This window comes from Budorcas taxicolor, chromosome 1 (genome assembly GCF_023091745.1).
Source record: "Budorcas taxicolor isolate Tak-1 chromosome 1, Takin1.1, whole genome shotgun sequence".
Lineage (NCBI taxonomy): Eukaryota > Metazoa > Chordata > Mammalia > Artiodactyla > Bovidae > Budorcas > Budorcas taxicolor.
In genome coordinates, this window is record NC_068910.1 from 12309408 (window position 1) to 12332827 (window position 23420).

General features: G+C 37.6%; 1 protein-coding gene across 1 annotated transcript in view; it reads right to left on the reverse strand.

Moving 5' to 3' along the window:
- The window catches only part of PBRM1 (polybromo 1), a 94316-nt gene that overhangs the window by 64919 nt on the left and 5977 nt on the right, over positions 1–23420 (reverse strand). Inside the window, exons 4-11 of the mRNA XM_052637117.1 lie at positions 20048–20195; positions 14420–14563; positions 12896–13012; positions 10355–10423; positions 9225–9323; positions 6635–6717; positions 2377–2472; positions 1696–1787 (exon numbers count right to left, since the gene is read on the reverse strand). Of these exons, the coding sequence (XP_052493077.1) occupies positions 1696–1787; positions 2377–2472; positions 6635–6717; positions 9225–9323; positions 10355–10423; positions 12896–13012; positions 14420–14563; positions 20048–20195 (848 nt within the window). The remainder of the gene's footprint in view (positions 1–1695; positions 1788–2376; positions 2473–6634; positions 6718–9224; positions 9324–10354; positions 10424–12895; positions 13013–14419; positions 14564–20047; positions 20196–23420) is intronic.

Here is a 23420-nt window from a genome sequence, read left to right on the forward strand (position 1 = left end):
GTTATAATTTTAGGAATTGTTTCTCTGTTTCCATGTATCACATTTCTTCTATGTTTCTTTTTGCCTTCTTGCCTTATTTTGGTGGGAGAAGACTGGAAGTTTTATCTGTTTTTCGTATCCCATTGTCCACCTCATTCATTGCTCTTCTTAAAGTAACTGCAAGTAGGTGCTTTTCTCCACCTTCTTCGCTGCCCTTCAGGGAGACACAATGTGGTTTGCCTCGAAGACGAATCACCTCAAGATGCTAAGCCATACTTTTAATTCTTATGTCTTCTTTCCATCAGCTTTCTTGTTGCTCCAAGATCATGAGTTATCCTTTCTTTGCTATTTTCACTGTACCTACCCCTAAAGCTTTTTTCAGGAACAGGAAGCAGAAAACCAAGTATATTAAACTTTGACTAAATTAAGGATGAACAGGTTCTGAATAACAGCCTGAAGGATCTACAACACACAAATTTCGTTGGCATCTACTTTGTTTTACTACCTGAGGTTACTAAATAAGAATCCTCTCGTGACAAAAGTACTATTTATTCGGGGGGGAAAAAGCCAATAAACGCTTTGTAAGAATCTTATAAGTGCTATGATTTCCCTTCAATTTGTTATACTACTATAAGGTTAATGAAGTAACCAAATGCTAGAAGGAAACCTAAAAATAATGTGTGTGTCACTTCTATAGTTGGCAAAAAAGAAAGCTAATGAAAAGAGAAAAGTTTCTTTCAATTTTTGATAAGGACTGACTTAAGTTTAAAAAAATATAATCTGTAGATGACAATCAAAAAATTAAATTTATACTTTAGTAGTCTACAATAATTATGAATTTCTATAGATTTAGTAGAAAATAAAGATACAGCTAGAAAAATCTTTTGTGTCACACTTGATTATAAAATCAAGAGTAATTCCATAAAACAAATTTTATCTCTACATATAAAAAATATCACACTTAGGGGGAAGACAGAAAATATACCTCTATAGCTGCGTTATTACTCCTTTATGAAGTGTGTGTTTTACTCGAATTTCTAGTACCCAATTATTTAAATGAAAGTTTGCCATAATTTATAGCTATCTTTAAATCATAAGCTCTAGGTGAGAAGACATTATAGTCTACTGAAAATATAAGCCAGTGACCTAGAAATCTAAAGTGATGTGAATGTCCTCCTGGGATTTCCTGATGGTGTCACTAGTACTTTGGGCTTTCCCGATGTCTCAGTGGTAAAGAATCTGCCTGTAATGCAGGATTTGCAGGAGACACAGATTCGATGCCTGGGTTGGGAAGATCCCTTGGAGGAGGAAATGGCAATCCACTCCAGTGTTCTTGCCTGGCAAATCCCATGGACAGAGGAGCCTGATGGGTTACAGTCCATGAGGTCACAAAGAGCTGAACACGGCTGAGCACACACACATGCATGCATGAGCAGCACTGTTTACCATCACAGGTTTGAAACCAGGATCTGCCAAGGCTATCAAAACAATGTTTTTGCACAAGTATTTATTTACTTAGATTCATGCTTTAACACAAAATAAAGCAGTAGTAAGTTCTTGATAAGTTTGACAACCAAGAGTGCAATCAAAACGTAACAAAACAAGTGTGTCCTCCAAAAACAGACAAACTCCCAGCCAGACCAAAATAACTGCAATTTTCCTTAAGAAGAAGGATTCACTGAGATGGCACATAACTAATCACAACTTAATGCCTACCAGCTAAAGCAGCGTCCTCTTCACTTTCTGAGCCATACTGAAGTGCCATGGTAATTGCAGATAAACGACCCCCTTGGACTGCTCTTTTATTACTACAAGGAAAAAACAAGCAATTAGAAGGCAGGGAAAGATGTTATAAAAATCTGGTTACTTTACAGGAAACAGGAACTGTTAATAAGGCATTCACATCAAAGAAAGAGTTTCTATTCAGCTGCTTCCTCTATTTACTTTGTTCTTTTTCTATCCCCCACAATCAATCTTAACCAAGACTAAATTTTTTCTCTCAGAAAAGAGGGAGTAGAGATAGAAAGCCCTTAAAGCAGGCTACTTGCAGCACTACTCCTTTTTTATGAAAAATAGAGATTCACTCATAATTGCTGGTTAATTCTAAAGATGCTCATATTTTAACAATGAAAATAAAATGTATTATGAACACAAACTCTTTCAGTATTTTACGACACATTTTACTGGTAATTTTAAACACTACCTGACAATTTCTGCTTAAGCATTTCTCAGACATGAAGTCAGGCCTACTATACTTTTTAAATAAGATATCTGACAACAAAGTTTCATAAAATAAGCCAACTACACTCAAAGATATTACTTCAAGATAGTCATCAAGAAAATGCTAGCATGCTTATCCTCATAAACATGGGTCAGCTCTCAGACACTCTCTCTCACCGGTAATACTTGCTAGTGGGATTTCTCTCTTCACCAAGGCTGCCTTTACTGTGCGAAGGACCTGTCAGCCTGGTTGCAGCCAAATTTGATGAAGTCCTATCCAGAGACAAGGTTAAAAAAACTCAGAAAACTAACAGCTGAAATCATAATGCTGGATAAACAAAAAGAAAACAACCATTTTCCTTTTCTTTTCTTAAAAAAAGATACACTCTGGGACTACTCTGGCGGTCCAATGGTTAAGACTCAGCATTTCCACTGCAGGGGGCAAAGGTTCCATCCCTGGTTGGGGGAACTAAGATTCCACATGCCGCAGGGCATGGTGGGGAATGGGGGAGGGAAGACTCAAATATTGCCAAGCCTCTACTATGCAGGAGTCTTTGCTCCAAAATCTGGGACTCTGCTACAAACAATAAAAGATGGAGAGGGTGCAAAGAAAAAGGAACCCTCTTACACTGTTGGTGGGAATGCAAACTAGCCTGGCCACTATGGAGAACAGTGTGGAGATTCCTTAAAAAACTGGAAAGTGAACTGCCATACGACCCAGCAATCCCACTGCTGGGCCAACATACCAAGGAAACCAGAATTGAAAGAGACACATGCGCCCCAATGTTCACTGCAGCACTGTTTACAACAGCCAGGACATGGAAGCAACCTAGATGTCCATCAGCAGATGAACGCAAAAGGAAGTTGTGGTACGTACACAATGGAATATTACTCAGCCATTAAAAAGAACACATTTGAGTCAGCTCTAATGAGATGCATTAAACTAGAGCCTATTATACAGAGTGAAGTAAGCCAGAAAGGAAACATCAATACAGTATATTAACACATATATATGGAATTTAGAAAGACAGTAATGACGACCCTATATGCAAGACAGCAAAAGAGACACAGATAGGACAGACTTTTAGACTCTGTGGGAGAAGGCAAGGGTGGGACAATACGGGAGAAAAGCACTGAAGCATGTACATTACCATATGCAAAACGGATCCCCAGTGCAAGCTCAATGCATGAAGCAGGGCACCCAAAGCGGGTACTCTGGGACAACCCAGGGGGAGGGGGTGGGCAGAGAGCGGGGAGGGGGGCTCAGGATGGTGGGACACACGTATGCCCATGGCTGACTCATGTCAATGTACAGCAAAAACCACTACATACCATAAAGTAATGAGCCTCCAATTAAAATAAATTAATTAATTTAAAAAATTATGCTTATAGAGGTTACCAATGATCAGATGTTAAGTTAGAATATGTTGGCATAAGGGCATTTTTCAACTATTGATATGGAAGAACTTGTTTCTATTGAAACAAAAAAACTGAAGAGCAAAATCTGGGACTCTGAGCAAAAAAAAAATAAACGAGGGTTGATCCCAGACAGTTTATGGTTACTGCAGTGACCAGAGGATCCAGAAACATAGCAAATGTCAAAGTCAGAAAAAAGTACAAAAGCAGCCACTCAATCTTTCCATTTCAGGTAGAAGCAAATGGAATCCTAGAAGTAAGACGTGTTCAAAGTCACAGTCCCAGCACAAGATAAGCTAGAATCTCCTGACATCTGGCTAAATACTCTTACAGTGAAAATATATACATCCTATGATATAGATGCAAATATCACAATATTATAAGCATACCTTGTTTTATCACGCTTTGCTTTATTAAACGTCACATATACTGCATTTTTTCTTTTTCTTTTTACAAACTAAAGGTTTGTAGCAACCCTAAATAAAGCAAATCTGAGCACCATTTTTCCAAAGGCATTTGCTCACTTTGCGTCTCTGTGCCACATTTTGGTAATTCTTGCAATTATTTCAAACCTTTCCATGTTATTATACTTGTTGTGGTAATCTCTGATGCTATCATTGTAAATACTTTGGGGAACCATGATCCATGCCTATGTAAGACAGTGAACTTAATAAATGTGTGTGTTCTGACTGCTCCACCAACCAGCTATTCCCCCATCTTTTTCCTTTTTCCTCACTCTCCCTATTTTCTCATACACAAGAATATTGAAAGTAGGTCAACTAATAACCCTACACTGGCCTCTAAGCATTCAAGGGAAAGGAAGAGTTGCACTTTTTTTTCCAGTTTCAAGCAAAAGCTACAAATGGTTAAGCTCAGTGAGGAAGGCATGTTGAAAGCTGAGATCAGCTGGAAACTAGGCCTCTTGCACCAGTTAGCCAAGTCACAAGAGCAAAGGAAAAGTTTTTGAAGGAAATTAAAAGTACTACTCCAGTGAACACAGAAATGATAACACAGTAAGATAGCCTTATTGCTGATAAGAAGAAAGTGTTAGTGGTCTGGACAGAAGGTCAAACCAATCACAACAATCCCATAAGTGGATGCGTAATCCAGAGCAAGGGCCTAACTCTCTTCAATTTGATGAAGGCTGAGAGAGTTAAGGTGTGGAATAAAAGTCTGAAGCTAGCAGACACTGGTTCATGAGGTTTAAGGAAAGAAGTCATCTCTATAAAATAAAAGTGCGAGGTGAAACAGCCAGTGCCGATGCTGAAATTATTAATAAATGTAGCTATACTAAATAACAGATTTTCAATGCAGATAAAATATACTTATCATGGAAGAAGGATCCAAGGCTTTCACAACTAGAGAGGAGAAGCCAGTGCCCAGCTTCAAAGTTTCAAAAGACAGGCTGACTCTTTTGATAGGGTTAATGTAGCCGGTGACTTAAGAGTTGAAACCAGTGCTCATTTTACTATTCTGAAAAACCCTAGGGCCCTTAAGAATTATGACAAATATACTCTGCTTGTGCTCAATAAATGGAACAACAGAGCCTGGATGACAGCACATCTGTCTACAACATGTTACTGAATGTTTTAAGCCTGCTGTTGAGACCTACTGCTCAAAAATATTTTCAAAACAGTACTGCTCATCGAAAATGCACATGGTCACCAAGAGCTCTGATGGAGATGTACAAGATTAACATGCCTACAGACACAATATCCATTCTGCAGCCCATGGACCAAAAAGATATTTCAACTTTTAAGTCTTATTATTGAAGAAATACATTTCATAAGGGTACAGCTACTGTGGATAGTGATTCCTTTGATGGATCTGGGAAAATTCAACTGAAAACTTTCTGGAAATGATTTGTTATTCTAGATGTCGTTAAGAACATGTGTGATTCATGGAAAGAACATGAACATCAACAGGAACTTAGAAGAAGTGGATTCCAACCTTCATGGGTTACTCTGAGAGGTTTAAGACTTCAGTGGAGGAAATAACAGCAGATGGGCTAGAAACAGTAGAACTAGAATTAAAAATAGAGCCTGAAGATATTACTGATCTGCTACAATCTCATGATAAAACTTTAACATTGAGGAGTTACTTTGTATGGATGAGCAAAGAAAGCAGTTTCCTGAGATGGAATCTACTTCTGTGAAAATGCTGTGAAGACTATTGAAACAGCAACAAAAGATTGAGAATATAACATAAACCTAGTTGATAAAGCAGCATCAGGATTTCAGAGGACTGACTTCAATTTTGAAAGAAATTCTCCTGTGGGTAAAACATTATCCAACAGCATCTCATGCTATAGACAAATCATTAGTGAAAAGAAGAGTCAACTGACGTGGGAAACATCATTGTTGTCTTATTTTAAGGAGCTGGCACAGCCACCTCAACTTTCAGCAACCACCACCCTGATCAGTCAGCAGCCATCAACAGAAGCAAGACCATTCACCAGCAAAAATATTACAACTTGCTGAAGGCTCAGATTATGGTCAGCATTTTTAAGCAATACAGTCTTCTTAAATTAGGGTATATACACAGCTTTTTTAGACCTAATGCTACTGCACACTTAACTACAGTTTAGTGTGAACATATAGCTTTCACATGCATGGGGAAACCAAAACACTTGTGTGACTCACTTTAGTGTGATATTCGCTTTACTGCAGTAGTCTAGAAATGAACCCACAGTTATCTCCAAGTTTTGCCTATATATACACGTATTATATGTAATATGCATTATACAAATATGATATACAAATATTTATATACATATCTGTACAAGGCAATAAAAGTACATAGTGGTGTTAAATCTTAAAATGTTTCTTTTTAAATAAAGCCTTTCAGCTACAATGAAGGGACTGATTAAGAGTTATTTAACCCTATTCTCTTCAGAATCATATTAGCAACTGTAAATATAACCTCGAAATGCAACATCTTGTTTTTCACTATATTGATTTTACTAGCTATTTTGACAAATAATAAAGGCACAAGAACTTTAAACATTTTTTTAACCTACCTCATTCGAAGGCTTGACTTCGTCATTTCATGTTCAATTTCTGCCTTTTTCATATAAAATATTTTTTTAATAGAATTTGCATCCTGTTAAGATAAAATTACTTGGCTTAGAAAAAGTATAGAAAAAAATGGGCAGTTTAAAATGCCCTCCATCATGTACTGGACACTTTCTATGGCACTCCTTGTATGTGGAGTAGCCTCCCATCCAGTATGCACACAGCTGCATCCTCTAACCTTTCTACAAGCTTTCAAAACATCTCTGTAATTAAATACAGGTTGAGAAGCCTCTCAGCTCTTCCACAATTAGCCAGCTAAAAGACAAAGATCTAATGCTGAACAGGGAAAAAACAGGGGTGAGAATACAATGGACTCTACCTGTGTACACTAACCTAAAAATTGAAACAAAAATACACTTCTAAGATTAAAGACTAGGCACATAAATTATGGATGAACATACTTGCTTAAATTAATAGCATATATCAAATTCAGTTTCCCTTCACTCCAAAATTTAGTTTAGGACCATTAATCAGACCAAAAAGCAAAATTCTTAACTGCATCAACAATTGGTACTACACTACTCAAATGTCTTATCAAGGATTAACAATATAAGGACTTCATTCTTGATTTTCACTCAAAGTTCCTTAATAGATGCAAGATAAAAGTTAAAATTAACTACCAAAAGCAACTAAGTGAGTCAGCATTCCGTAAATCTAAATGACTTTATTCCCAAAAGATTTTCTGAGCACCCTTTGCTAAGTTCCCAGTGATAAATGATTAATCTGAGAAATTTCTACAAGCAACAGTTCACTACAGTTCATTTCGTAGAAGGACTACAAAACTTCTAGGAGAGAACTGCAAAGCAATGAAAGTCATTTTACATTGTATATGATACTATACAGAGTGACTTTTACATCAATGAGGTTTAAATGAAGGGACTATATCAATATTTAACTACAAAGTGGACCAAAAATGAACCTTGTGTGGAACAAAAAGAAACACAGGTGAATGGATTAGAACCAAGGATCTATAGTCAACTGATTTTCAAAGGGTTGCCAGGACAATTCAACAGGAAAGGAATAGTCTTTTTAACATAAGGCACTGGATGAATGTGGACTCCAACCTCACACCTACCTCACGTATATGAAAATTAACTCAAAATGGCTCAAAACTCTAAATGTGTAACATTCTTAGAAGAAAACATAGGCATAAATCTCTGCAGCCTTAGATTAGGTAATGGTTTCTTCGGTAAGACATTAAAAGCACAAGAAATCTAAGAAAAAGCAGACAAATTGGACTTATCAAAATTAAAAACTTAATTAAAATTGAGAAGTTTTTTTCTTGGGCGTGGGGGGATCGGGTGGGGAGTGGGGTGAGGTGGGGTAGGGGGTCCTGCAGCATACAACATGTGGGATCTCAGTTTCCCAACCAGGGACTGAAAGCCCTGCACCGGACTGCCAAGGAATTCCCCAAATTAAAACCTTTTGTGCATCAAAGGATATTATCACAAAAATGAAAAGACAGTCTATAGAATGGGAGAAAATATTTGGAAATCATATGTCAAGTCTATTGTTTAGACGATGAAAGCAATTGTAACAATTCAACAATAAAAAGACAGTTAACCCAAGTTAAAAGGGGGGCTAAAAATCTGAAAAATTTTTTTCAAAGAGTAAGAAAGGCCACCATGCACGTGAAAAGATGTTCAACATCACTAATCATTAGAAAATGCTAATCAAAGGATTCCCTGGTGGCCGAGTGGTTAGGATTCCAGGTTTTCACTGTTCACTGAACTTGTTGGCCCCAAGTTCAATTCCCACTGGGGGAACTACAATCATGGGGCACTGGCCAGGAAAAAAAAAGGCTAATCAAAACCATAATGAGATACTACTTCATACCTACTAGAAATAAAACAAAACCAAAAATAGAAACAAGTATTGGTGAGGATGTGGAGAAATTACACTTGCACATTGCTAGTGGGAATGTAGGTGCAGTGGCTTTAAGAATAATTTAAAAACAATTTTAACCTCAAAAAAGTTAAAAATATAGTTTACCATCTGGCCTAGCAATTTCATTCCAAGGTACGTATTCAATAAAAATGAAAACATACGTGCATATAAAAACTTATACATGAATGTTCACAGCAGCATTATGTATAATAGCCCAAAAGTGGAAGCAACTTAAATGCCTAGCAATTGATGAATGAGTGACTAAAACATGATATATAGATTTAATTCAATACTATTTGGGAATAAAAAGAAATACATGATAAAAAAGGAACACCTTGAAAACACGATGCTAAGTGAAAGAAGCCAGTCACAAAGGACTATAAATTGCAAGGTTCCATTTATATGAAATGTTGAAAACAGGTAAATTCACAGAGATAAAAGTAGACTGGTGGCAGTTGCCTAGGGTTAGGGAGACTGGGAGGAAATGGAGACTGGGAGGAAATGGCTACACAACTCAGTGAATATACTAAAAGTCATTAAATTATACACTTTGGGTAAAGTGTATGGTATATGGTTCTTATACAAAAATACTGGCTCTAAATTAAAATCTGTATTCTTATCAATCAAAGCAACAACAACAAAACTAACCTTGAATACTTGAGAACCAGGCTCATTGTAGGTTTTGGCATTTTTTGCTAGGAGATCTATATCTTTGGCCATTGCATGAATACTCTTGTAGCTTCCATTCTATAGTATACAGTAAAATATAGCAGTTACTCTTAAAGACAGTTAAGCAACATGACCTTAAAAAAAAACCCATATATTTTTCAACTCTCACCATACTCTAAGACTTTATTGGAAAGTACATATGTGAACAATACATAAAGTCATCTTCTCTTTTATAGACTATTACTACTGTCCATTTACAAAGAAGTTTTTGAGAAAGATAACAAAACCAGAGCTACGTTATTCTCATAAAAACAACTTATACTTAAAAAAAAAATCAGATAAAGTAAAAGTTGTTTTATTTAGCAAGTATATAGTGTTTACTCTGTGCCAACCACTGTTCTAAATGTTTCATGAAAACTAATTCATTAAAGAGTAGAGACTTTGGAGCCAGACTATCTGGATTCAAATCCTAAAGCCTTAAAAAAAAATCCTACCTCTTCTCATTAGCTGATGACTCAGGCAAGTGACTTACCATCTCTGTGTTTTAGTTTTCTTATCTGTAAATAACAGTATCTTCCTCACAGAGGTGTTGTAAGAATTAACTAGCTAACACACAGCAATCCTATAGCAATTCCATCTATACTGCTGAAGACACAGGGAGGGAGACACACAAAGAGAACAAAGCACCTTCACTAGCTTTACAGTCTCCATGTTGGCTGCAAGTAACTTTTACTCTGAAATATCCTACAACTACTTGTAAGTCAATAAAAATAAACAAACCTTTCATTGACAATATACCTTTCACAATCAAAAATGTCCATGACCAATGTGCTTTACTTTTTGTCCTGAGAGCAAAACTTATTAAAACTATAAAACACTTAAGTCAATGAAAATTTTGCTTTCCTTCCTACAGAAAAAATGCAAAAGGGATGCTATGCTGATTCCTTCAAAGTTATATTCAGTAACACCTCTAATTTGTTTACATTATATTGCTATTAATAATAACTCCTTATAGAAATATCCACTTCTGTTCTGTAAAAGGCCTAACAAATGACCATAAGCCAATCTGCCCTAAACCACATATTTCTACATATGGTACACCTTCATACCTGTATCCTCTGGGCAATGGTCTTGAGATCTATAGGCTCCTTAATAATTGCATAATAGTCTGGATATTGCTGAAAAACAAAACGCAGGCATGCTTAATAAGTGAAAGTATCCAGCTAATGAGATAACAAGGAAGTACACTGATCATCTGTTAATCAATTGAGCAACTTTTGAGATAAAGGCTAAAGACACAGTTGTACAGCATATTTTTTGTTATACTTGAACCAGAAATCATTTGATTTTTACAAGCTTCATGAGATACCCAAGAGCATGCTGTAGGACTTTACAGTTAGTATTTGGTTATATAGCTAATATATCACAATTTAATGTTTTTAAATTTCCTAAATCCACAGATCAGATAATTTTATATTTAAGATCCCAAGATATCTATGTGGGGAAATGAAGCAGAAGGTTTTTGAAGAGTTTCTTATACGCTCTTTTAATTCAGCAATCTAAAACACAATTATACCCTATTTCATGTGAAACACTAAGGACCTATAAGAAATCAGGGTGCAAAATTGTTTAGTTGCTAAGTCATGTCTGACTCTTGTGACCCCATGTACTGTAGCCCGCCAGGCTGCTCTGTTCATGGGATTTCCCAGGCCAGAATACTGGAGTGGGTTGCCATTTCCTTCTCCAGGGGATCTTCCCAACCCAACCTCTATTCCTGACTGACCAGCTTCACTTTTCACAGAGACTGTACTCTTAATTTCCTTTCTGTGGTAAAAAAAAAAATACATAAAATTTACTGTTTAACCTTTTTAACTGTACAGTTCAGCAGCTTTAAATACATTCACATTATTGTGCAACCATCACCATCATCCATCTCCAGAACTTTTCATCTTCCCAAGCTGAAATTTCATACCCATTCAACAATAACTCTCCACCTTCCCCTCCTTCAGCCCCTGGAAATCACAATTTTACTTTTTCTTTCTATGAATTTAGCTGTTAAGTCCTTCCTAAAAGAAGGATCATACAATATTTGTTCTTTATGATTGGCTTATATCACTTACCATGATGTGTTCAGGGTTTCTTCTTATTGTAGCATGGGTCAAGAATTTCCTTCTTTTTAAAAGGCTGAATAATATTCCATGGTGTTTATATACTACACTGTATTTATCTATTCACGTACCGAGGAACACCTGAGCTTTTTCCATGTTTCAGCTATGGTGAATTATACTGCTAGGAACATGGTTGTACAAATATCTCATTAAGACCCTGATTTCACTCTTCTAGGTATATATCTAAAGCTGAATTGCTGGATCGTATGATAATTCCATATGTAATTTTTAGTGAACTGTCGTACTGTTTTTCTTAACATTTTAAACATATGACCAACATAAACCAGTATATCTTTTCTAATCAGATGCACACTTCAGGCAGCAGTGTTCAGATACACTATTTCTAACGTTATAATTGTCCTACAGCTAGTGTTGTTGATGACTGATGGGTAAAGCTGCACGCCACCTGTCAGTCAACAAACACTTCTTGCAAGCCTCGGACATACTGGGTTCCAACTACATGACAGGGACACAAAAGAAAATGTGTCACAGTCTTCATCCTTAAGAAATTCAGTCCTTGTTCTTAAAGAGAAAATGCTCACAATGAGTTATAATGGAGTACTTCTAAAATTATGTGTATAGTGGAGTACTTCTGAAAGTACATCCTTATTCAGAAATACAAGAATGTGAAGGTCATAGAAGTTTTTGCAGTTCCAAAAGCTAAAGTGGAACATCAACTATGTTAATTGTTCTTTGGGTGTGAAGACACACGGGGCTCTAACACTTTTAAAGGGTTCCACTGGTCTAGAAAACCTCTTCCAAGCTGGGGTAGAAGAGTACTTATCAGGAAGAAGTTAATTATCTTCCTCTCATTCTGACTCCTGAGCAGAGAGTGTTTCTTCTCTTTCATAAATAAAAGGTGTAATTTATGTGCTTATTTTATCACTTAAGAATCACAAATCTCAGAAACAATCTACAATGTGGATAAATCATGAAGATACTAGGCTAAGTGAAATAAGCCAGACACAAACACACACTGTATGATTTCTCTTAAATGAGGTACTTAGTGTAGTCAAGTTCAGAGGAGCAGAACTGTGGTTTCCAGGAACCGGCAGGAGGGAAAAGTAGGGAGTTCCTGTTTAATAGGTAGGAAGATGAAGAAGTTTTGGAAAGAAATGGTTGTCACAGCTGCACAATAATATGAATGCACTTAACGCCACTGAACTTTATACTTAAATTGGTTAAAACGTAAATCTTAGATTTTTGCATATTTTATGACCACAAAAACGGAAAACAAACGAAAAGAATTTCTAATCATAAAACCAAACACACACACAAAAAATCCATAACCTTTTGCTGAAGTAAAATGACAGAGCATATCCTATGTGCTTACTGCTGAGGCCATGAGGAGGATCTCTCGGCTACCTCTAACACCTTCCATTACCCTTACTCTATTTACTAAGAAGTAAGAGAATTTATGAAGTACTTAAAAAAGAAGAAAATCAACACTTTAATCCACTTGTCTTTAACTGCATCACATACCACTTTAGAAGGCAGCTTCTGAAAAAGTTCGCTAATGAGACGTCCTGATGGATTTGTGGCTACAACTATGGCTTCAAGAAGCTGCTCCAGGATCTCCTTCAAGTAACCTGGAGAAGACTGGGAGTACGGGGGTATGAGGAATGAGAGAAGAAAGGAATAAGAAAAATCCAAAAGTAAATGCCGATATTAAACAGCTTTTAAAATTTTAAAGCCAATTCAAAAGAGCAACTTCTAAACAATACTTACATTAAGTACAATTTTCATGAATACCACACTTCAGACTCACAATAAATATTCAACATATAAGACAAGTGATTAGCTGAGACTCCCCGACCACATAGCTTAGAGAAGAATCAATGTAACACTGATGAAAGCAAACTAGAATACTCGAATTTAAGTCATTTACTTACTAGTTAAAACGTAACACCACAGTTAGCTTCAAAGAGAATTATGCCTACAAGCAAGATTCCTCTCCTCCCAGCCCAACCAATTACTCTGGACACGTGTTGCAGATGACAAAGGCAGCAGGGTGTATGAATGCGTTCATAAAACTTATTCTCTGGATGTCTAGTTAAAGTTGCAGAAGAGAGATGCAATTCCTTTTACTATTCTTTTTCCTCTTTTTAAACATGTGCACTCATTCAGCAAGTATTTTCAGTCCCTACATGTCAGGCAGAGTCTAGATGTCTGAATAGGTGAGCAAGGTGATAGCTTTTTGGAGCTCTCATTCTACTTGAGGAAGACAGTAAACATATAAACTAAAGTGAAAGTAAAATCGCTCAGTCGTGTCCGACTCTTTGCGACCCGTGGACTGTAGCCCACCAAGCTCCTCCGTCCATGAGATTCTCTAGGCAAGAATACTGGAGTGGGTTGCCATTTCCTTCTCCAAGGATCTTCCCGACCCTGGGATCGAACCCAGGTCTCCCACATTGCAGGCAGACGCTTTAACCTCTGCACTACCAGGGAAGCCCATATAAACTAATATTAACATTTATTCCACATACAGTGATAAAAACTGAACATCACACAACAGTGTGATACAATGATGGGAAAGGAGGAGCAGAGAGCAAACAATCTGATAGAGTGGTTAGGAAAGTCTTCTCCCAGTTTACATTAAGTGATGCTAGAATCGTGCAAGAGAGATAGTCATAGGCAGAGCCAAAGGGAGCAGAGGTGCAAGCAACTGCAAAATTCCAGAGGCAGGAAGACACTTGACATGTTCTAGGAACAGAAACCAACCTAACCCACAAAAATATTCCTAGCTAAGGTGATTCCATCGACTTTGCAACTTTCAGTCACAACACAGCCTGCTCTTACATGATACCTCAATCTAACAACATTGGTTGTCCTAGGATCCCTTGTCATTGGAGTAGGGCTCTCTGGCTGTGTGTCTGTTTACTCATCCAGTTACCAACAAGACTGCACAGAAAGCCTAGCTGCCACAGTGGCCATGAGAAATCACAAGCAGGGGCCTCGTCAACCTCCCAGTAGCCGATCCATCACCCATTCCGGTGGCACACGTACTCCTTCCGTCACTGCGCCTTGACTGTCCTGCCCATCTTCATCATCATCTTCGTCATCTGCTTCTCCTTTCTGAACAAACTCATTTCTTGTTCGAAGGTACAAATCCCAAAGTTTGCAAGCAGCTTTATATTCAGGAGAATCTGGCTGTACATTAGCAAAGAGAAGAGGAAAAGATATCACTTAGCATTTTATTAGAAATCAACAACTATTTCTAAAGCATCCTGTTCCAACAGATTGGTATGCTAAGATATAACTTTGAAAACTACCACAAATTTTAAAATTCCTATAAGTAAATGACACATGGGCTTCAATTCTCTTCTGAAGAACTAAGTGTATGTTTTAAAGGCATTCTGAAATCAAATAATTTTATTAATTCTATTTATGTCCTACCTCAGAGACTTGAAGAATATAAATAATTTGCTAAATTAAGGGTAATTATTACTAATACACTTTGCATGAATATTCATGCAAAGATGGGCTCAATAAAGGACAGAAACGGTAAGGACCTAACAGAAGCAGAAGATATTAAGAAGAGGTAGCAAGAATACATAGAAGAACTATACAAAAAATATCTTCACGACCCAGATAATCACGATGGTGTGATCACTCATCTAGAGCCAGACATCCTGGAATGTGAAGTCAAGCGGGCCTTAGGAAGTATCACTACGAACAAAGTTAGTGGAGGTGATGGAATTCCAGTTGAGCTATTTCAAATCCTGAAAGATGATGCTGTGAAAGTGCTGCACTCAGTATGTCAGCAAATTTGGAAAACTCAGCAGTCGCCACAGGACTAAAAAAGATCAGTTTTCATTCCAGTCCCAAAGAAAGGCAATGCCAATGAATGTTCAAACTACTGCACAACTGCACTCCTCTCACACGCTAGTAAAGTAATGCTCAAAATTCTCCAAGCCAGGCTTCAGCAGTACATGAACCGTGAACTTCCAGATGTTCAAGCTGGTTTTAGAAAAGGCAGAGGAACCAGAGATCAAATTGCCAACATCCACTGGATCATCAAAAAAGCAAGAGAGTTCCAGAAAAACATCTATTTCTGCTTTATTGACTATGCCAAAGCCTTTGACTGTGGATCACAATAAACTGTGGAAAATTCTGAGAGAGATGGGAATACCAGACCACCTGACCTGCCTCCTGAGAAACCTATATGCAGGTCAGGAAGCAACAGTTAGAACTGGACATGGAACAGACTGGTTCCAAATAGGAAAAGGAGTATGTCAAGGCTGTATATTGTCACCCTGCTTATTTAACTTATACGCAGAGTACATCATGAGAAACAATGAGCTGGATGAAGCACAAGCTGGAATCAAGACTGCCGGGAAAAATATCAATAACCTCAGATATGCAGATGACACCACCCTTATGGCAGAAAGTGAAGAAGAACTAAAGAGCCTCTTGATGAAAGTGAAAGAGGAGAGTGAAAAAGTTGCCTTAAAGTTCAACATTCAGAAAACTAAGATCATGGCATCTGGTCCTATCACTTCATGGGAAATAGATGGGGAAACAGTGGCTGACTTTATTTTTGGGGGCTCCAAAATCACTGCAGATGGTGATTGCAGCCATGAAATTAAAAGACGCTTACTCCTTGGAAGGAAAGTTATGACCAACTTAGACAGCATATTAAAAAGCAGAGACATTACTTTGCCAACAAAGGTCCGTCTAGTCAAGGCTATGGTTTTTCCTGTGGTCATGTATGGATGTGAGAGTTGGACTATAAAGAAAGCTGAGTGCCGAAGAATTGATGCTTTTGAACTGTGGTGTTGGAGAAGATTCTTGGGAGTCCCTTGGACTGCAAGGAGATCCAACCAGTCCATCCTGAAGGAAATCAGTCCTGGGTGTTCATTGGAAGGACTGATGTTAAAGCTGAAACTCCAATATTTTGGCCACCTGATGCAAAGGGCTTCATTTGAAAAGACCCTGATGTTTGGAAAGATTGAAGGTTGGAGGAGAAGGGGACAACAACGGATGAGATGGTTGGGTGGCATCACCGACTCAATGGACATGAGTTTGGGTAAACTCTGGGAGTTGGTGATGGACAGGGAGGCCTGGCATGCTGCGGTTCATGGGGTCGCAAAGAGTCGGACATGACTGAGCGACTGAACTGAACTGAACAGATTACTAATACACTAAGAAAGACAATTTAAAGGATAAGACCCAATTTAAGGGATACAAGTCTAAATGAGAGAAATTAATGACTGCCTTGATTTTCATTTCTAGTCTTCAACTATTTAAAACCTTATTTGAATATTTTCTTTTCTTGAAGGGTAGTGGGGATAAACTAACTAAAACTTTCCAGTAACAACAATGCTGGATGTAATGTAAAATGAACAGTAAACCTTTAAAAATGCATCCATGTGCTGCCAATAAGGAATAAGCAATGTTCACAAAAGCAAGAACAGAGTAAAAGTAGGAACCTGGATAAGCAAGCAAAACACTGAAGCCATGTTCACCTTGAGGCTACCTACAAGACAAGATGCTTACAGTTTTCAAGAGCTTTAGCTTTCAAATGTCTTTGAGGTTGCCAAGAAAAGAGATAAAGGCCAGGCTCCACCATAAGCTGGGACTTCAAAGGCTATGGCTGCAGTGTAACTGGGAATTAAAAACAAGTCAGGTTTTGTGCTGCCAGGGAACAAGGAAGACCACCCACCTCAACCCACGGCTCTGTGGGGAGAGGAGAGGCATGAGATAAATCTCCTCTGAGAACTCTTCATCATAAGCTAGTCCTAACGAAGAGAGGCCAGATAAGCAACATGAGATAAGCAAATCTTCTCCAGAAGAACTTCAACCTCAGCCTAAGAATCTCCACAGTCTCCAAGAAATATAAGCTCACAGTCAAAATTGATAAAACACGTACGACTAAGAGTCACAAGGGAAAGCAAGCAGAAATGACAGCAAAAACACACATGTAAGTAATTCAGATGTTAAACTATCTGCTGTAGAATAAAAAGTAAGTATGCTGAACATGTTTAAAGAAATAATAGGATTGAAGATACAAGCAATTTCCTCAAAAGAAACTACTTCCAAAATAAGGAAAATATAAACATCAAAATGTAAAAACTCAGTAGATTAAGAGCAGATTTCAAAGAAAAAAGTAAGAACTAAAGATATTACCTGAAAAGCAACACTGACAAAAGGGATCTACATAAAGTTAAGAGAAATGGAAACCTAAGAAAATTCTAATATAACATCCAATCAGAGTCCTACAAGGAGAACAGAGAATGGGGCAAGAGCAATATACAAAGACGTACAACTTTTCAGAACTGATGAAAAACACCAACCCAAAGATTTACATTATTTTAAGGTTTTACATTCTTTAGAAGGATGTTTAAAATACTGATTAATATTTGACTTTGAAAAATTAATTATGCATATTAGAACTTCTTGGATAAGAACATATTATTAATGGATCCGACAACTTTCAAATTATAGAAGAAATTTAAAACAAAATAAAACCAAGAAAAAAATGAAGCAAAAAAAACCACCCAAAACAACGCAGAGAGAGAAACAAAAAACGAAAAAAACTACAAAATGAGATAAATAGAGAGTAGAAATTTAAATGATAGGAATACAGCCAAATGTAATAATTACTAAAACTGTAAAGAGATGAAATACTTCAGTCAAAAGGTGAAGATCATCAACTAGATTAACAGAAATTCAATTATATGGGGCTTACAAGAGATACACTAGCATTAAAAAGATATGAAGAGATTGGAAGAGAATGGAAAAAATAAACAAGGTGAACACAAAAATAAAGCTGCTATTACTTTACATGTAATAATATCAGATAAAACAAAGTTCAAAACAGACAATACTAACAAGAAAGAAAGCTACTACATAATGCAAAAACAATGTACGAGGACAATATAACAACTTTCAACCTGTATGCGCCTATTTGCATACTTCCAAAATATAGAAAGAAAAAATCAGTATGGCTAATAAGGAGAAAGAGACAAATCTATGGTCAGTTGGATTTTAAAGCACACCATTTGGAAAGTAGATAGTTCATGCAGATAAATCAGGATATAAATGATATCAGCAACATAATTAAAAAGCTAGATCCAATGGACACATGCAGTGTACTGTACCCAATGAATAGCACTCTTGCTATATATTCACAAAATTTATAGCAACTTTATTCATTACTGTTAAAGCAGAAACAACTCAAATGTACATCAACTAAGACACAAACAAAATATGATACATATTCATATAATGGAATATTATTCAGCTATAAAAAAGGAACTAAGTATTAATAAATGTTACGACAAGAACGTACTTTGAAGAAACTGTGCACAATGAAAAAAGCTAGTCATCAAAGGCCATACAGTTCAGGATTCCATTTATATGCAAAGCCCTGAAAAGGGAAGTCAATACAAACGGAAAGTAGATTCCGGTAGCTAGAAGCTAGGAGAGGGGGAAATGAAGTTACGCTTGTTGATGGGCATGGTGTTCTTTTTGAGGTAATGAAAAAACTTTGGAGTTTGACAGTGGTGATGGTTGCACAACTTTCAAATATATTAACCCCCCTCCCCAAAGTCTACACTTTACAAGAGTGTGTCAATTATATCTCAAAGAAAAAATACATACAAACAGCATTAAGAATTAATTTAACAGTATTTTTACAGAATCTAAACAAAAAAACATTTAAAGCTTTGCTAAAAAGACAAATAAATGAAGACGTACCAAATTTACAGACTGGAATAATAAACATCACAATTATGTCAATTCTCCAAAACACAATCTATAGAGTCAATGCAACTCCAATACAAATTCAAACAATTTTTTTGGTGCTTGTTGACTTAACACACTACTATTAAAAGGTATAAGGAAAGGGCCAAGAATAATCAAAACAGTTTCTCTGCCAGACAAGAAAATTATAAAATCAAAGAAATTAAGGTAGATATAAAATAGCCTAGTTTTAGATAAACTGGCCAGAACAAGAGGAACAGAATAAAGACCAGAAAGAGACCCACAGCACCTGGAAGCAATGCCAGCAGTAACAGCACAGACAAATGTGAAGCGAATGGCCATTTCAAGGTGCAGCTTATACCTGTGGGAAAAACAAGTCCCTACCTCACAGGAGACACACTCAATCCCGGGTACACTAAAGGCATATATACGAAAGACAAAACTATTAAACTCTTAGGAGAAAAGAATATCTTTGAAATCTTTCTGGAGGAGAGATTTCTGAAGTAAGACACAAGGATAAAACACAAAGTTAAAGACTAAGAAATCTGACTATATTAAAATAAAATTTTTAAAAACTTCTGTTCATCAAAAGACACCACAAAGAGTGAAAAAAACAGCCACACTGTGGGAGAGGATATTTGCAACACATATAACCAAAAAAGGATTAGCACCTAGAACAAAAAAATTTCTAAAAATAAGCATGAAAATGACAAACAACCCAAAAGACAAACAGGTAAAAGATTTGAGCAGACACAGAAGAAACAACAATGGTTCATAACCATATTAATCTTCAGTTTCTTTACTAAGAAGAGAAATACAAACGCAAACTATCAAATGAAAAATCACTACTTACCTATCAGACTGATAAATATTAAAAAGCCACACAATTATCAAATTGGATATCTTCCAAATTTGATGCTTTCTTACCTTATAATAGGCCTTTGCATTGTTAAAAAGCAGCTGGAAGTCAGCAGTAAGCAGATTAACATCATCATACTCTTCCATTTTTAGTTTCTGTTGGATCTTCATCAAGTCAATGGGCTGAGAAACCACTTCATAATAGTCTGGTTGATTTCTGTCAATAATGATTTTCAAAAAGTAATAATCAAAAGCCTATAAAACATTATGTCACAAAACTATCTGTGGTAATGCCCAACACTCCCAAGTGACAGAGCATACTAGACTTACTCCCATGATCAGAACTGAGAGGGAAGAACAAAAGTAAGATGAATACGCATGCCCTTTCAAAATACATATTAGTGATTAAAAAAAAAACCCCTAAATTTATTATCTGTAATGGTCTTTTATAGGCTAAATATTTAAGATTTAGGGAACCAATACTAAAACCATGTCAATGGTATCTTCTGCAAATGAAAATGACTTACCTTTCATGGGGTTCAAAAAAACAGGTATGCTTCAAAGCATTTTATAAACTTACAAAATGGACTGTCCTTCTTCAGGTAGTGACCACAGAACTTTCTCTGCCAAGTGCTATCAAGTGCCTAGTATATATGGTGCTCTAACATCAAGTACTCAAGTTACAAAAGAAAAAGACGAGGCCCTTGGCACAGGGAGCTTACCAAAGATAAAAGAGCATAATACACGAACAAACATGACAAAACTATTTTTAAAAACAGGCATGGGAACGATAAACACAAAATTCAGGATAATGGCTATCTCTTGGAGGGAAGAGGATACTTTAAAGGTATTTGTAATAACATCTTAAGTTGGGTTTTGGTTCATGGATGTTTATTATTATTTCTTCTGGCTCTTTTCAAAAGTTCCACAAGACCTGGAAACCTTCTGAAAAATTATCTAAGCAACTGTTTTTTTCAATTTTCCCTCACAGGTAAATAAAACTCATCCTAGATGTGAAAGTGGGTAAGTTACAACTATGAAGAACACCATGGTTGCTAAGACACATTTCAGTCGTGTGCATTTAATTTTTAAAAGCTTTTCATACTAACACAAAAATTTCAAGCATAGTACAAAAAGTGTTTTTTCTGAACCATTTGAGAGTAAGCTGATGAAGGATTTAGTGTGTTTCTCCTACAAAAAGGGACTGCAGGACTTTCCTGGTGGCATAGTGGATAGGAATTCGCCTGCCCATAAAGAGAACACAGGTTTGATCCCTGGTCTGGGAAGACTGCACATGCCACAGAGTAACTAAGCACGCGTGCCACAACCACTGAGGCTGTGCTCTAGAGCCCACGAGCCACAACTACTGATGCCGGCATCCTACAATCAACAACGCCCTCACACCCAGAGCCTGTGCTCCATAAGAGCCTGCGACACGGCTACCGTCCCCAAGCCCTTTCCCGTGCGCCCATTGCATGTCTCCCTTGCAGATTCCTACCCTTGCCCAGCCTTAACTAATGACTCTAGACTGAACTCTACAGAAAGGAAAAGGTTTAAAAACCCTTATCAAGTGTTTAAAATTTTACTGATTTATAAAATTAAGTCTGAGGGGATAAAAGGAGCAATCTGCTCTTCAAAGAGTGTAAGAACATAAAAGTCTCAGTGAGTGATAACAATGACCTAATACTAACACTGCCAGTGGTACCAAGGGACCTTCTCAGAGCAAGCTCTAAGACTGTGCTCACTTGATACCCAAAGACGGCTCTCTCCACCTGCCCTCAGGGGCCACGGTGTACTGTTTGCTGGGGCTGGGCCTCAACAGACCCTCAGGCTGTAGACAACTGGGAATCCCATAAGGGCACATAACCTAGAAAGGACACTGTATCCGGAAGCTCTGCTAGGGGGCGCCTCACAAACATTTTCAGAATTACCATACGGAAAAAGAGGATCAGGATCCAAACATTCCACGCTACATAATTTGGTCAAAACAAGGTCCCCCCACTTTGAAAATGAAACAGCCCTGATCTTCCCCACTTAAATCAACATACAGAAAAGCAAAGTGAAACCTCAGACTTCTCTGGTGGTCCGGTGGGTAAAGAATTCACTTTGCAATGCAGGGGGCATGGTTTCCATCCCTGGTTGGGGAACGAAGATCCCACGTGCCACAGAGCAACTAAGCCCACAAGCCACAACTATTGAGCCAGAGCACTCTGGAGCCCGTGCGCCTCAATGAGAGATCCTGCATGACGCAGCCAAGACCCGACTCAGCCGAATAACACTAAAAAAAAGTAAAAAGAAAGTAAAGTACGATCTGTCCCTATTTATCCCGAGTTTAAAAGCTGTAAGTATTCCCCCAGACTTTTGCGTACACATATATACGTGCACACAGGACTGCGAAATACATGTCTTAACAGCTTTTCTCTTTCAACAATAGGTGAGGGCACCCTGCTGTAACATGGCCACAGAATAGCCGAAGCATAACTAAGAATTTAACCAGAAAAGTGAGAACTAATCTGCCTGATGTGCACAGCCTGCTGGCTACACCTAAATCTATTTTCCCTCCTTCCCAAGACGACAGCATTCTAAGCTGCTGCCTGGGCACTAAAGGCCAAATTCTTAAGTATCGTTGCAGCTAAGTTCTGGCCAACGCAACAGCTGAAGTGTACCATGTCCAGGTTACTTCCTTAACATGCCTTCTTTTTCCTACGGGCTGGAAGGTCGTTTTGGTGGTGCACCACCTTAGACCATGCAGCCAAGGGCGATACCCCAGGCACAGCAGAATAAAGAGACAGAGAGTATCTTGGCCCTGAAGACCTCACAGAACAGGACATGTATGCGAGAGAAAGCAATTGTTCTTGTCTCAGCCTTTGTTAATTTAGATGCCCGAGTACCAGCAGCCTAATATACTAATCAAAACAAAGTCTCAAAAAGAGATTCACAATTGTGTGGCTCTGAGCAATACTATAATACTACTTAGGAGAAGTAATACTACCTCCCACAAGCTCTTGAGAAAGCACGCGTTCCACAACAGAGGAGAGGCAGAGATGCAGGCAGGCACAGCCCTGGGGGAAGGCAGTGGTGCTCTAAGGTACCACGTCACCAAGGCTAGAAGACAGCTCCAGCACCCAAGGCCTGTGTCCTCGGCCCCTCAGCTGGCAGCAGAGAAGTGAGTGGTCCTGTTCTATGAGGTACATGGGCACTGCACTCTGATGCTGCTTCTCGATATAACATACTGGACAAGAGAACAGGCTTTCGAAACAGAAAGACTTGAGTCTGAATTCTGGTTATACTTAGTAGTCTGAGAACTTGTACAAGTTATCACTTCTAAATTGTGATAGTAATACTGCACAGGTTTAAACAAGCAATAAAAAAAAAAACAAGCAATAAATACAGGCTTTTACTATGACAGGCTGATTAAATAACAACTTTTAGAAGACTATTA